Source organism: Ranitomeya variabilis, chromosome 4 (assembly GCF_051348905.1).
Source record: "Ranitomeya variabilis isolate aRanVar5 chromosome 4, aRanVar5.hap1, whole genome shotgun sequence".
Taxonomy (NCBI): domain Eukaryota; kingdom Metazoa; phylum Chordata; class Amphibia; order Anura; family Dendrobatidae; genus Ranitomeya; species Ranitomeya variabilis.
Genome location: NC_135235.1, coordinates 427,383,949 through 427,400,151, shown reverse-complemented (window position 1 = coordinate 427,400,151; position 16,203 = coordinate 427,383,949). Strand labels below are relative to the sequence as shown.

Here is a 16,203-nt window from a genome sequence, read left to right as displayed (position 1 = left end):
CATTAGCTGCTACTGCGCAGGTGGGGCGGGAGCCATTTTCAAATGGATTTTTTTTGTACTATCTGAATAACATCAAGCAGTTATTGTTAGGACACTAAACATGCGATTATGGATGGTGCCTGCCTGCAGAAGGGGTCTTTTTCCTGTCAGCAGTCTGCATTATGAATACCTAATCAGAGCACCACATGAAGACCCCCCACAGTCCCGCCCTGGGGCACGAGCATATCATTAACTAAACACTGACAATAAGGATTAAACAACAACCACAAGACGGATTTCATCAACCAAGGTATAATTTTAATCAGTATAACGGTGCCGACCTGACGCTGTCTGTAGGTTACTGTGCACAATCCTGCTGACAAGTTCCCTTTAATGCCCTGCCTACAAGTTCATCAAAGAAGCACAACGATGGCAGTGGGAGATCGATAAAGCCATCCAGACCCTGCTATAAGGTGATGCTCCCCTTCCCCCAACTTAGATGCAGTGATTGCTATTGACTGAGGTATATAAAAGGGTTAAACCTTGGTGTGATAATAATATTGAGCAGGCGTAGATGAAACCCCACACGTGTGGCACAACATCCGTCATACAAAAACAGTGGCTATCAGGACGGGGTTAATTGTGCAACCAAGTTTGTTAGGCTTTTCTTCCTAGGATTCTTCCATGTCTTCACCTCATGAAAAGATGCTTCCCATTGCCACTTCTTCCTTAGGCATAACAGCTGGATGAAATGGGCAGGTGGTGTTAAGCCCAAAGAATCATCTGCCCTTCCTGCAGGCTGCCCTATGGAGCAGGGTGTTGTTCTATCAGCCCAACCTAATGCTGAAATGCGTAAAAATCATGGTCTGTTGACATGAGTTGAGGACCTATGCCAACAGTTTCTGCTCTTGTTCTTGGGAGCAAGCAAATACATTTACAACATGGAATTGACTGCCAAGTATTGTACACTTTTTATTTTTCGAAACAGTTTTTACACCTTTTATGCATGACCTTTAGTAATCTTTACCTATGTATATATTAAGCTCTGTACACATTTGTATACATTTCTAAAACATTAAAGGAGTTGTCTGGTCAAAAATGATTAGTCTACAGTCACTCGGCGTGACTGCAGACTTATTTATCTCACCAGTGTACACACTGTTGCAAAGATTCGCCAGTGATATATGTGTTACGCATACTCTGGCCAGAGCCTGACCTCACTCCATACACCCTGTCTAGTGATGCGGCCATCCAGTGGGCCTGGCCATGCTCAATACAAGTGTATGGAGTGAGGTTGCGCCCACTAAACGGGTTCTGGCTGGGAGTATGCATAACGCATACACCACCGCTAGTCCTGACTCAGAAAGCGGGGAATCCTTGCAGCACACAGTGCGTGTGTTGGGGGATTCATAAGTCTGCAGTCACAGTGACTGCAGACATATTTTAGATCACACAGCCCCTTTGATAGTTTTGCTTTAGTTGTCTAAAGAACAATTAAAGAGGACCTGACACTTGCTCAAACAAAATAAATTAAAAAATAAAATAATATGCGATAACCAGGTACAAATGACTCCCACTGATTCTGACATGTCTCTTTATTACATAAATATTCATGTGTTGATTTTGGAAGGCACTATGTGAAATTTCTGTTTGGAGACCAATTGGACAGTTCTTCACAGCACTTTCTCTCCTCCCTCCTAGATATTGCCAATGAGGAGCTGATCTAGAAGTCTGCCTTTTTTTTCCGGATACAATACCTACCCATTATAATCTATAGTGCTGTTCATTCATCTGTGTTTTTCACAGACCATGTGTCTATGTGAAACACAGAGAGACATGTCCGTTCTAGTCAGTGCCGGCATGTTGTTACATCAGCCGCTCAGTGACTGAAGTCGTGCCCCGACACACCTTTATGACTGCCGGGAGGAATAAAATTAATTTCCTCCCAGCAGCTTCCGTTGCTGCGGCCGCATGGCTTCAGCACGCTATTAACCTGCAGATTAACTCCATATCTGCAGCCTAATAGCGTTTTTTTCACATGACAGGCTCCCCTTAAGGCAGGGGTGGGGAACCTCAGGCCCCAGGGCCATTTACAGCCCTCGATGACCTTTTTTCAGGCCCCCGGGCAGAGAGGTGTATTTTGATTGCCACCAGCTCATTAATTTCTTCTTGCTCTGTTAGCATACACGCAGTGTTCACTACTGAACACTGAAGGGCATGCAATGAAAGATTATGTCCTGAAACCAGTGCCAGAGTCAGGATGTACTATGTGGTCGGAGTTTGTACGGCCCCGAAGGATGGTATAAAATATCCAAATGGCCCTTGGCAGAAAAAAAGATTCCCCACCCCTGCCTTAACTCAGATGACAGCTATGAGGCCACATTTTAACCTCCATTAAACGGCTGTGTTTTTGAGGAGTTTCCCCATGTCTCTTTTTTCCACGGGGCACTTGATAGAAAAAATAAAATGTGCGCGCTTAATATTGGGATTCTCCTTAGCTCCAAAGATAAAACCATGCAAACACACTTGTACACCCTTCTAACACCTGGGAGAACATGCAAAACTTTTTTTTCCCCTTTCTACAAACAGAAAGACAGTTCTAGGAATATTTCTGGTAATGGCTTTATTTATTAAAAAAAATAAAATCTAAAGCTCATTGCATTTTTTTGTACAAAAAAACAGCCTAACCTCATCAGTGTTTTGTCAGTGTGTCCAATATTACTGTCAAATATTTTGTTACTAACGGACAGCAGGAATCTGTGTTCTCTCTGTAATATTCTTGAACCTATAGAGTTATTTGTGTGTTTTGAGCAGTGCCAATAAAAAAAAATGTACATTTTTCTTTGAGGCCGGCCTCACACTCGGCGTATGTAAATACGGTCCGTTTTTTACGGCCGTAATACGCAGAAAAGTCCCCAAAATAGTGATCCGTATGTCATCCGTAGGCAGGGTGTGGCAGCGTATTTTGCTCATGGCATCCTCCGTATGGAATCCGTACTGCAATATTTTCTCGCAGGCTTGCAAGACCGACATCTAATGGATTTATGTGCTCAAATGTTAAAACGTTAAAACATATATACAGTATATATATATATATATATATATATATATATATATATATATATATATATATCTATATCATTGAGACACATATATATATATTCTGTATTTATATTTAATTCAGCGCGATATATGTGAAAAGCCGGTAATTCAATTGCCGGCTTTTCATTTCTCCTTCACAAACCCGACAGGATATGAGACATGGTTTACATACAGTAAACCATCTCATATCCCTTTTTTTTTTGCATATTCCACACTACTAATGTTAGTAGTGTGTATGTGCAAAATTTGGGCGCTGTAGCGTGTAAAATAAAGGGTTAAATCGCGGAAAAAATTGGCGTGGGCTCCCGCGCAATTTTCTCCGCCAGAGCGGTAAAGCCAGTGACTGAGGGCAGATATTAATAGCCTAGAGAGGGTCCACGGTTATTGGCCCCCCCTGACTACAAACATCTGGAAGATCGCCTATTCTGGCACTTGGCCACTCTCTTCCCACTCCCGTGTAGCATACAACGCATGTCCCTGCGTACCCAATGCTAAAGATAGGTACGCAGGATGCATGCGGAAGTAGGAGGAGCTTAAGGAAAAAAATCCGCAGCACCACACTGCGGACTCAAACGCTAATGTGAACTGAGCCTAATTTATTGTCTGGTCATTCAGACCTCCATGTTCAATATTACCGTATATCCTATTGAGTGGTACTATTTGAGGACTCGACTTACGACACTATCTTGTCTAAGTCCCCAGTATTTTGCTTTTCTCTGTCCTTTTTAAAGGTTTTAAAAAACATGTGTTTTTGGTTTGTTTGGTTATAATAAATGTTATTGTTTATTCTTAGTTGATCACTTTTCATTTACATAGTGCTTTCCTTCTGGTGTTTTCATGCATCTTGCTCACACTATGTGATTTGTAGACCCCAGATATTGTACCTACGGTGGTGCCCCCCTAGATCTAGCTTCTACATCAGATCAAGTGGACATCAGAAAAAGGGATTTTCCTATAAGTGCTTCCCACATTGGTGGACTTGGCTCATTTATTTATTTCAATAGTAACTGAACAAGAATATTTGCATACTCCCAGGAGATATATATATATAAGGTTGTCTGATTGAAACAAAGTACCGTATCACCCGTCTTCAGGATAGGCGATAACTTATTGATTGATTGGGATCAGAAACGACAGGCTGAAGAGGACACTTTTAGCCCAGTTAGAATGGAGTGGCAGGTTATACCTGCGCACCATTTAATACTCTATTGGGCTGCCGAGTGATGCACTCAAACACTGTAGAGAATGAATGGAGTGATGGTCGGGTGTAGGACTTGATCAGCCATTGTGTAACGGGGATAAAAGTTCCCATTTGGAATAAAAATTCCCTTATCTGACGATCAGTTCGGGTTCCAGCAGTCGGACCCTCATTGATCAGTAGCCTACCCTGCGGATATGTTTTATAGCTTGTTTTAACCAGACAATTATCACAGATGGTCACTAGAATTTAAACTGGTCAAAACACTTTTTGCCATTTGCTGGTCAACCCGATATGTGCTACTTAAAATGAAATTGTGTTTCACACATGGATAGATGGTCTGCAATTCCACCCCCCCAACCACATTGGCTTGCACATTAGCCTCAACAGGTGTCATGTGGTTGACAACATGAATGAAAAGTCATCAATTTTTCCTGGATGAAAAATGCCTGATTTTTTTTATGTGCTCGTGTGAACCTGGCCTAAGGATGTTAGCCAATCCAGACACCCTTTTGTGGACCGCTGTTTCAGATGGGTTTCTGGTATACTGCGATTTAAGCTCACGGTGATACTATATTATGTTGTATCTCGCTATGGAATACTGATACAGATTTGACAGCAGGATTTCCATCATATCTGCACCTAGAACTGGCACTAAAATAAGCTAGAACAGTGCTAATTCACATGAATGCAATAACTCCTATAGCTGTATTCTTTTCATCCGTAGTCTGTCATTCCTCTCCTCCCAATCCAATGTGTTGCCTGTAAGGGACATCAAAATTAGCCCTGATAGAGAGATCCTGGAGGTGGAATAGTCCTAGGACAACTAATTGATACCAGTATGAAAAATTATTTACCAATTTTTTTTCTCCCAATGATAAAAGAGAGGTTACAAAAGTAGAACATCAGTTTAAGAGCAAAGGAGGAATTGTACCTTTGTGTGGAATCGCCGATGTTGGAGTTTAATAAATGTAAAGGCCGAGTTATCAGGAGTAAGCGCTTTCCATTAAGTAAATTACTGGTGACTTAAATGATGGAGTTGCGTCTACTAAATGTAAACCACTTACAACAGAGGAATGGCACACTATAGGGTTCACCGTGCAATATAGGATGTTCCAACATAATTATGTAAGAATACGCTTACAACTGGGCATTACAGATGATCCCAGATAAGTTTTCTATAATCTGCAAGATTGTGCAGGTATCCAAACTACGGTACTTTATCTAGAGCAGGGGTGCACAACCTTTTTTGATCCAAGGGTCACAAATGTAACGGAAGGTAATAACCCTTTAATTTTTAGTGCAGCCCCAGGATTGGTTCAGCATGACAAAGTACAGGGTGGGCCATTTATATGGATACACCTAAATAAAATGGGAATAGTTGGCGATATCAACTTCCCTTTTGTGGTTGTGTGGCACATTAGTATATGGGAGGGGGAAAACTTTTCAAGATGGGTGGTGACCATGGAAGCCATTTTGTATCCAACTTTGTCATGTGACACATCAAACCTATTGAGAATTTCACAAGAAAAACAATGGTGCGCTTGGTTTTAACATAACTCTAATCTTTCATGAGTTATTTACAAGTTTATGACCACTTATAAAATGTGTTCAAAGTGCGGCCCATTGTATTGGATTGTCAATGCAACCCTCTTCTCCCACTCTTGACACACTGATAGCCCACGACGACCATCATGATATGTTGCCCTCTTTATGCACTGAAGATGGCACGTTCCCTGAGTTTTTCCAGCAAGACGTTGCACCACCACATTATGGGTGTCAGGTCCAAGCATTCCTACATGAACAGTTTCCTGGAAAGTGGATTGGTCTTCGTGGGCCAGTTGAATGGCCACCAAGGTCTCCCGATCTGGCCCCCTTTAGACTTTTGTCTTTAGGGTCATCTGAAGGCAATTGTCTATGCTGTGAAGATAGGAGATGGGCAGCATCTGAAACAACGCATACTGGAAGCCTGTGCTAGCAACACCGCAGGAAAAATGCTATCAGTGTGTCAAGAGTGGAAAAAGAGGGTTGCATTGACAATCCAACACAATGGGCAGCACTTTGAACACATTTTATAAGTGGTCATAAACTTGTAAATAACTCATGAAAGAATAAAGTTAGGTTAAAACCAAGTGCACCATTGTTTTTCTTGTGAAATTCTCAATAGGTTTGTTGTGTCACATGACAAAGTTGGATCAAAATGGCCACCATGGTCACCACCCATCTTGAAAAGTTTTCCCTCTCCCATATACTAATGTGCCACAAACAGGAAGTTGATATCACCAACCAGTCCCATTTTATTTAGGTGTATCCATATAAATGGCCGACCCTGTATATACCATAAATGTCTGATAGGTGCAAATTCGATTTCTAGGACTCTGAGCTTACTATGACAGTACTGATTGGTGGAGCTTTTTTTTTTTTTTTTTTTTTAAGGAAGATTTAGAAATAGATTCTGCTCCTAAATCCACATCAAACACTGCATCAAATACGCTTTCTAATCAGTCGGAAACATATTCAGTGGGAAGATCTCTTGTAGCGCACATTGTGCTGTGTTTTTCAAGTTATTTTGATCATTTCCCATTGAAACAAGTAGGAATGTTATTAAGAATACTTGACGCAATTTTTTAATGTGGATATTGCAGTATCATCCACTTCTAACTAGTGATGAGCGAGTGTACTCATTGCTCGGGTTTTCCAGAGCACGCTCGGGTAATATCCGAGTATTTGTTAGTGCTCGGAAATTTAGTTTTCATCGTCTCAGCTACATGATTTACGGCTGCTAGCCAGGCTGCGTACATGTGAGGAATACCTGTTTGTTAGGGAATCCCCACATGTATTCAGGCTGGCTAGAAGCCGTAAATTATGCAGCAGAGGCGACGAAAACTAAATCTTTGAACACTAACAAAAACTCGGAGATCACCCGAGCAACGAGTATACTCGCTCATCACTACTTCGAACGCCTCATAAAAAAAAATCTGAAGAAGTCTTTCTACAATAGGTTATGGGCTTTGTACTTACTGCCCAATGTCTTACAACTCACAAACTACAGTGGAGCCGCAGACACTGAAGGTCAGCAGCCGGACTACTGCCTACTCTTTTCTGAAAAGGTGAACTGGTCTAGAGACCCCATTGCCCTGATGTAGGAGGCATCCAGAGAGGTCTACCCAGCGCACCATTAGAACTCACCAGTCCCAGCTCCTCAGCTGCCGACCACTACTCTTCTGTCTGAAGCTGCTCAACTATTAATCACACAAGTATTTTTCTGTCCATATGGTTGGGAGGGTCATACAGACTGGCATCATGGCCCACATGTGGCTTCTGGCCTGCAGGTTGTGCACCCCTGATCTATACACATTACTTGTTCTACTGAAATATGATGAATAACCTGATCACTACAGATGACAATCAGACTTCCAGCCAAATGGGCATGGCATATGTCAAAGTCCATGTGACATTCAGCCATACACATTCATACCCTATTGTCATATCCAGACACCAGAACAATAAAGACACACTGCCTTTTCAAAAATTTTATTCAGTTTTTGAAAAAGCGTATATCAATGGGGCTTTAATGAATCAAAGAAAAACAAAAGATATATTTTTGATAAAATAGAATATAACTTTTATTCAAAAATATCTTCTAAAATAAATAGGCAGACGACAATCACCGTGCAGATATAGTGCTCCCTATGTTCACTCAACACTCAGAACCCTATGTTGAATGTCTGCCTGACAGCGGAGGTTGGCACCCTAAACATATAAATGAGAAGTGGCGCCCCCGCTCCTCGACAGCTCTCCCCAACACCTCCTAGATAACCCTATGTTGGTGCTTCATTCATTCAGCCTTTTATGACAAAGCAGGGAAAAGGAGTATAATAAAATAGCAGCCGAGGACTGACAATTGATGTATGTGCAAACAAAGGGTGAGCAAACTAGCACTAATAAAGTGACACGTGCATTAAAAATATGTGTACCTAACTATGCTGTTCCCTGTTATGTCAAAACCTGCCTCCAAGCGGGGGCTGGCACCCTAAGTGTCAGCGGATATGGCGCCCCTGCTCCACGGCGGCTGACCCTATGAGTCCCTTTTCAATACATAACTTAAGCCGCCACAAGGCTATCTAGCACAGGAATATAATATAGGCAGGTAAGCCACAAAATGGATGTATCTTAATACATACAAAGAGATATGTCAAAATGAAAAAAATATATGTGTAAACAGAGGTATTTAAACTGTATATACCTCAATGTTGGCGAGTCTATTATTGATAAATCAAGTATTACTACACCAGATCACCCATTAATGAATCAAATGATCTCCATGATCCCCACATATCCGGAAGATAAAGACATCTATAAACAGAGAAATCTCAGCATGATGACAGCATAGATATAGGATACTTATGTTTCAGACGTCATGAAAACCTCTACGCGTTTCTCCATTTAAGGATCATCAGGAGGCTGGATAATATGATGCTGCATGGTGATTGATTCTGTTGCCTTTTATACGTGTAAGGCCCACTTCCCATTAGACCAACTTCCTTCATCCACTAGAGGTCATTGTTCTTTCATCACATATTGAGGCTATTCAGTTACCAACCTTAGTCCTCATTAGTATGGCATCATGCACCTGGAATTTTCAATTATAGCGCCAAACCATATGTCCGTGCTCTTGCTTCCGGTGAGATGACCCCTATATCGTGCCGGAAGCCGTCAGACCTAGTGATGAGCGAATATACTCGTTACTCGAGCATGCTCGGGGGTCCTCCGAGTATTTTTTTAGTGCTCGGAGATTTAGTTTTCCTCACCGCAGCTGAATGATTTACATCTGTTAGCCAGCATAAGTACATGTGGGGGTGGCCTGGTTGCTAGGGACTCCCCACATATACTTACGCTGGCTAACAGATGTTAAATCATTCAGCTGTGGCAAGAAAAACTAAATCTCCGAGCACTAAAAAAAACTCGGAGGACACCCGAGCATGCTCGAGTAACGAGTAGATGCATCACTTCTTTTGATAGTGTGCGTTCCAGCTGGAATGCATCATGCCTCTTTCCGTGGCCTTCTTGGAGTCCATTGCGCATGATCAAAAACCTTATGTCCGTTCCGTGATTGTCGTCTGCCTATTTATTTTTGAAGATATTTTGAATAAAAGTTATATTCTATTTGATCAAAAATATACCAAAAATTTTATTCCCATACATACGAAAGAACAACTTCTAAAACTAGCATTTATATAGCTGACTTGTAACATGAGAATGTACTGGATAAAAAAAATAAACAAACAACTAAACAAAATTTGATTATGGTTATTTACATCTCCATTGACAGGCGTTACCTTGGCTTGTGCGTTAGACGACTTTCACACTGGTGGATTTTGGTCTGCATTTGTAAGCCACAAGTGGGGTGGATGGAGGGGTAAGTGACGGGAAGTAGAGAGTATCATGGAAAGATTTGGACACCCAAGGGAAAATTGATCAGACCCTAAAAATAGTCGAAAGGGGCAGTTTGCATCCATTAGGGTTCAGGTACATGAACGTATAACTCGGACAAGTGCCATCTGTGGCTTTAATGGACAGCACTCGTACCCTTAATATTCTATGGGGCTGTGCATATGTCTGATTTCTTTTCCCTCGGACTGAGTGGTGCAAGGAAAAAGTAAAGTTGCATCATGCACAATTTGCCTCAAGGAATCGGATGGCACTGGCTCTTTTAAAGGCCCCGTCTCACATAGCGATTTACCAACGATCACGACCAGCGATACGTCCTGGCCGTGATCGTTGGTAAGTCGCTGTGTGGTCGCTGGGGAGCTGTCACACAGACCGCTCTCTCCAGCGACCAACGATCAGGGGAACGACTTCGGCATCGTTGAAACTGTCTTCAACGATGCCGAAGTCCCCCTGCAGCACCCGGGTAACCAGGGTAAACATCGGGTTACTAAGCGCAGGGCCGCGCTTAGTAACCCGATGTTTACCCTGGTTACAAAAAAAAACAAACAGTACATACTCGCCTTTCGGTGTCCAGGTCCCTTGCCGTCTGCTTCCTGCTCTGACTGAGCCGCCGTACAGTGAGAGCAGAGCGCAGCGGTGACGTCACTGCTGTGCTCTCACTTCTCACTGTACGGCCGGCAGTCAGTGAGAGCAGGAAGCAGACGGCAAGGGACCTGGACACCGAAAGGCGAGTATGTACTGTTTGTTTTTTTTGGTAACCAGGGTAAACATCGGGTTACTAAGCGCGGCCCTGCGCTTAGTAACCCGATGTTTACCCTGGTTACCAGTGAAGACATCGCTGGATCGGTGTCACACACACCGATTCAGCGATGTCAGCGGGGCCTCAACGACCAAAAAAAGGTCCAGGCCATTCCGACACGACCAGCGATCTCGCAGCAGGGGCCTGATCGCTGGTACGTGTCACACATAGCGAGATCGCTATGGAGGTCGCTGTTGCGTCACAAAACTTGTGACTCAGCAGCGATCTCGCTAGCGATCTCGCTATGTGAGACGGGGCCTTAACTCTACAGGTCTGTGGAAAAAAAAAAAACAAAAAAAAAAACACACGTCCTGCACTCAAATAACGACAGAGTGTGGTTCGATTTTCAAGGACTGAGAGAAACCTCTTTTTTTTGCCCCCATGAGGAGACTGATCAGCACAATGGAACAGATTTTCTCAGATGCAGGAAGCAAAAAAAAGCATCTGCACCTGCTCTTATGGAAAGGATCAGTTGCCGTCACAAGTTCGGTTTTTAATTTCTTATAAATAATGGAACAAAGGAGCAGAACTCAGAACGCAAGCGTGAAGCAGCTTTACCAATACTGACCAAAAATAAGCCTGTGTAAAAAAAAAAAAAAAAAAAGGCCATAGGGGTAATGGTGCTGAAGACAGCATATGGTCCCAGTGACACGATAAAACCACAAAACTAAATTATATTAACATCAACATTTATTTTGTAAGAAAATAAAAATATATGTATGGATATACATTTGACACAAGAAACTAAAAAAAAAAAAAAAAAAATGTCTGCATGCGTACAGAACAGAACAGATGCTTGGCTGAAGTGGTCACTGTCTAGACCTTGCTACCAGGGAGGTTTCTGATATCTGGAATTTAATTTAAAAATACCAATTAGCAATAAATCCAAACTACTATATATTATATTTTGTTCTACTGTGATAGGTGTCAGCGCACTTACTAAATGCCATACTGACAGAGGCCAAGGAAGCCGGCAGTAACAAAGTGGCTGCCATAAATTCCTGGCTAATAAAACAGCCGCCAGGTAGAGTAAAAAAGTAAAGGTCCATCTACACTGTGCAATGCGCAGCATAAAACTACCACCTTCTAGCAACAGGTCATTCATTGCCCATAGACTGCCATTGTTCTCACCAGCACAGGTGCTATTTACATAGGATGATGTGCTGCAGACAAAGGTGATCAACCAACCTGTGAGCGTGATCGGCAGCCTGTTTACCGAGAAACAAGCGTTCCTAGGAGCTCTAGATCACAACAATCGTGCAGTTTAAATGCACCTTAAGGCTACGTTCACACAGGACTTTTTTGCTGCTTTTTTTTATGCTAATTTTCAGCTGCTTTTTACAGTACCAGTAAAGCCTATGAGATTTCAGAAACCTCATGCACACACGTTGGTTTTTTGTTTGATCAGTATTTTCTGCTTTGCTGCTTTTTTTGGACATAGGGCATGTCACTTCTTTCAGCGTTTTTGCAGCGTTTTTTCACCCATTGACTTGAATGGGTGATGAAAAAAACGCTGCAAAAACGCATGTAGCATTATTTGCTGCGTTTTTTGTGCAGAAAATCATGGCCAGCAGGAAGGGATCTCACAGCCAAGAGCTTAGGGGTGTGGTTAGTGAGGTGTGAAGAGCCATTGTGAGTCATTGTGAGGTGTGAAGAGCCATTGTGAGGTGTCCTGATTGTGATCTATTGTGAGGGAGTTCCTGGTAGTGAGGTGTGAAGAGCCATTGTGAGGTGTGAAGAGCCATTGTGAGGTGTCCTAGCAGCTGAAAATTGGCATAAAAAAAGCAGCAAAAAACTGCAGCAAAAATCTGCAGCAAAAAAGTCCTGTGTGAACGTACCCAAAAAACGCACCAAATACGCACCAAAATAACGCACCTAAATTAGCATAAAAAAAAGCAGCAAAAAAAAAGCAGCAAAAAAGTCCTGTGTGAACGTACCCTAACTTGGTGTTTTTTCAGCTCATAGATTCACCATTGAGTTCTAAATTTGAATTGAGAGGTGGACAAAAAAAAAAATATTTAAAATCACCAGTGATTCAAAGACACCACAGGCAATGATGAATGCAGCTCTACAGAGCGAGAGCCTCACCCAACACCCACTCATATTTGTTTCCTGGACCCCTGTGTCAGTGTGCAGGGGGTGGGGTACTGCATTTAACTACAGTCACACTGAAAGTTTACAGTTCGGTTTATAGGTTTCTATTTTTTACAAACCTACGTACACAGCAGAATTTGAAAAATACACAGTTACCATTTCTCTAATGGCCCAAAATCAGTGAACAAGCTATTTTTCGGTTTCCTATTTTTGGCTGCTTATCACTTAACTACCGTAACAGGTAAAATACCCTTCTGTTGGGCGATCGATTATTTATTCCGGCACAAAAATTATGGTCGTCGGCAGCACATTGCCTGACATCAGTCAGCCTAAATAGCCTCAAAAAGTGGTTCTAATTCTGATGAGCCAAATGTCGTCCCATGTATTAAATGGATATGCATCCACTTCAAGATTTACCATGCAAGTATATGGTCACAGTCAGTATTTGGTGAGTTTTTTACCTCAGCATTTGTCAGCCAAAACCAGGAGTGGGTGATAAATACAGAAGTGGTGACATGTTTTATACTTTTCATCAGAATGGTCAGTATTTTACCTCAGTATTTGTAAGCCAAAACAAAGAGGAACAAATAGTGAATGTGTGAACTTGGCCCAAAGCTAAAAGTTGACCTTAGGTGTGGCTGAAGTAGAAACAAATGGCAAATAAACACTTTCTTAAGCCTTAAGGATGTGGCCACGGGGCCGTGTGACCTCGAGATTGAAAATGTGGTGCTGACAACTAATGAGAGTGGATCTGCAGTAGGTATGGATTTCTACCTCTCTGAAATCTTATGTCACGCGACTACATGTCAGCACAGAGCCTTACAGTTGTTACTTAAGAGCTTTGCAGTGGGCTCCTTAGAGATCAACTCATCGTAGAAAGAGGCCAGTCTACAGGTGTAGCCCAAAATAGACCATTCAATTACATGCTAAATATGGAAGAATTAACAGATCATATAAATTGCAGAGGTAATTGTACTACCGCTTTTCTTCTTTCAGGTTTCACATTTACAATGATCAAATATGGTGCAGACAACACAGACACTTTTAGGCCAGTCTCACACGTCCAGATTTTTCCGGTACATGAAGAAACGGTCCTGGAGCTATCCGTGTGTCCGGGTGTGCACGTAGGCCATAAGTGTGCTGTCCTTGTTTTGAAACAATTTGTTTCAATTTTAACCCTATGACTTTAACAAAAAGCACAGACAGCACACAGACTGCATCCGTGTTTTACACGGACCCACTGAGTTTAATGGGTCCGTGTGATCCGTGCGCTCCCACGAACACTGACATGTCTCCGTGTTTTGCATACGGACACACGGTCCGTGAAAACACGCTGGCATGTGCAGAGACACATTCATTTTAATGTGTCTACGTGTGTCAGTGTCTCCGGTACGTGAGGAAACGGTCACCACACGTATCGGAGCCACTGACGTGTGAAACTGGCCTTAAATGAAGCCCTTCCGTATCTCGTATGCATGACTACAGCCTGCCGATTGATTACAATAAGCAATACAAGGAACTATCCCTTACCACAAGCTGACCAGCTGTTACTGGCACTCGGATTCTGCTGGAACACAGCAGCTCCATCAGGTCTATCGTAGATGTGACCGTGTACTGCAGATCCAGCTACCGGCCACTATAGTTTTGGCAAAGCTGCCACGTTCAGACAGCATCAGAGAACTTCCACCCGCCCGTAACAGAAGTGGTGCCACTCACAAGACTTCAGCTGACAAGTATTCACACATAAAAATTAGACTTTTACATGATCCAACCCCACTTGTACAGCACATTGGAGAAGCCATAACTTTAAGGCCCTATGACTGTTAATACTGGTTTGTGTGTGGATAAATAATAAAAGGCATGGTTCCCAGTCTTCTGAAAACAGATGGTGGTCTTGATGATGCGGGGGGGAGATGGAGGTAATCAGACCCCGTATTGGACAATTTCTATTTTTGCACTTGCCTTTTTTTTTTTTCCTCCCCCTCTCTTATTCCCCACAGTCATCACTATTTTTCCCCTTCAAAATAGGCCCTCTTAGGTTTTCTTTTTTTTTAACAAAAAGAAGAGTTGTAGTTCTTAATGACACTCATACAATATACTGGAAAACAATTCAAAGTGCAGCAAAATGGCAAGAAAAAACCCCCAAAACATTGTTTTAGGGTTTTGTTTCCATTTTGCTCATCATGCGGTAAATATGACCTGGTAATAGTATTCTATAGGCCAGTACGATTAGTGCAAAACTGGCCTGGTTATTTTTATTTTTTAAATAATTTGTATTAAAAAAATAATACAAAAAACATTGCTGTGTTTTGGCACACACATATAGAATATTGGAACAATCTCACCAATTGCCGAAGACAGGTAAGGTGGAGCCCAAGCTTGCTGAAGTGGAAAACTCCATCAAGCCACAGCGTCCGGAGACAATGCCCTGTCAATCCCTGGGGGGCTATCAATAAATCTGAATCCCCGAACTCCTGCCCTTACAAGGACAGTCCACATCTACCCCTGAAGTATAACATGCCCTGCACTCTCACTATTTGAGTGTCCCAACGCGTTTCTTTGCAAGCCAGATCATCAGGGGACTAGCTTGCAAGGGAGATAAAGTGCATCAGTGCTACATAAAAGATATAGAGCTGCCACCCTCTATGCTGTACTGATTGACAGGGAATTGTCTCCCGACGCTGTGGCTTGATGGATTTTTCCACTTCAGCAAGCTTGGGCTCCACCTTACCTGTCTTTGGCAATTGGTGAGATTGTTCCAATATTATATATGTGTTTATATTTTCTCCAATTGATCTTACCCCTTTATTCTGTGATAACTGCTGATACTAATGCAACCAAGGTTACCTGCTTATTTGTATTGGCACTTGATGAATGCTATTATATACAGGCATTATCACTATTAAATTAGGTACCTTGGGTTGAGTGACAGGACACTGGGCCACTGCTGGTGTCTTCACAAAATCCTTAAGGAGTACTAACATATGTATGGTACATTCTCTGATAGGGTATACCTATTAGTACTTTTTTATTGACACGGTCTTTAGGTGACAGTATATTTAATATTATTATTTTGTTTTTTTGGGTTATATATTAAAAGTTATGTTTTAATTCCTGCTTATGCTATGTTCTCAGATTTTTGGTAGGATCATGTGATACGTTGAAACTATTGTATATTGCTGTTTTTGTGTTACAATACCTGTTTGCCACACAGGTTAAATAATTTTATATTTTGATACATCAGACTTTTACAGAGAATGAGATACTAAATATGACTTTTTTTGTTTCATTACTTGTAATGGGGGAGGACGTAATTCGAATTTTAGTTTTTTTTTTTAAAGTGCCTTTGGGGTAATTGAACCTGTGGACGTTTGATCACTTGTTTTATATACTGTAATACAATTGAATTACAGTATACAGGTAAAATCAGTCTCTTAGGAAAACTTCGCTATGGCACCCAATGATCCCGACTTGGGTGGGCAGATAGGTGCAAGGAACCTGTGCCATAAATGCCGACATGAGATTGAAAGCAGGATGAAGATGCTGGGTATGGTGTGGACGCCTCTTGAGCTCGCTCCAT

At 42.0% G+C, this 16,203-nt stretch overlaps 1 protein-coding gene across 2 annotated transcripts in view; it reads right to left on the bottom strand.

Moving 5' to 3' along the window:
• MBTD1 (mbt domain containing 1) overlaps nt 1-16,203 on the bottom strand; it is a 110,435-nt gene that overhangs the window by 5,766 nt on the left and 88,466 nt on the right. Inside the window, exon 16 of one of the 2 annotated variants that reach the window (XM_077251363.1) lies at nt 11,204-11,377. The exons of the other annotated variant lie outside the window; for it this stretch is intronic. Within the exon in view, the coding sequence (XP_077107478.1) occupies nt 11,346-11,377 (32 nt within the window). The 3' untranslated portion in view covers nt 11,204-11,345. Of the gene's footprint in view, nt 1-11,203; nt 11,378-16,203 lie in introns of those variants that run through there. 2 annotated transcript variants of the gene reach the window in all.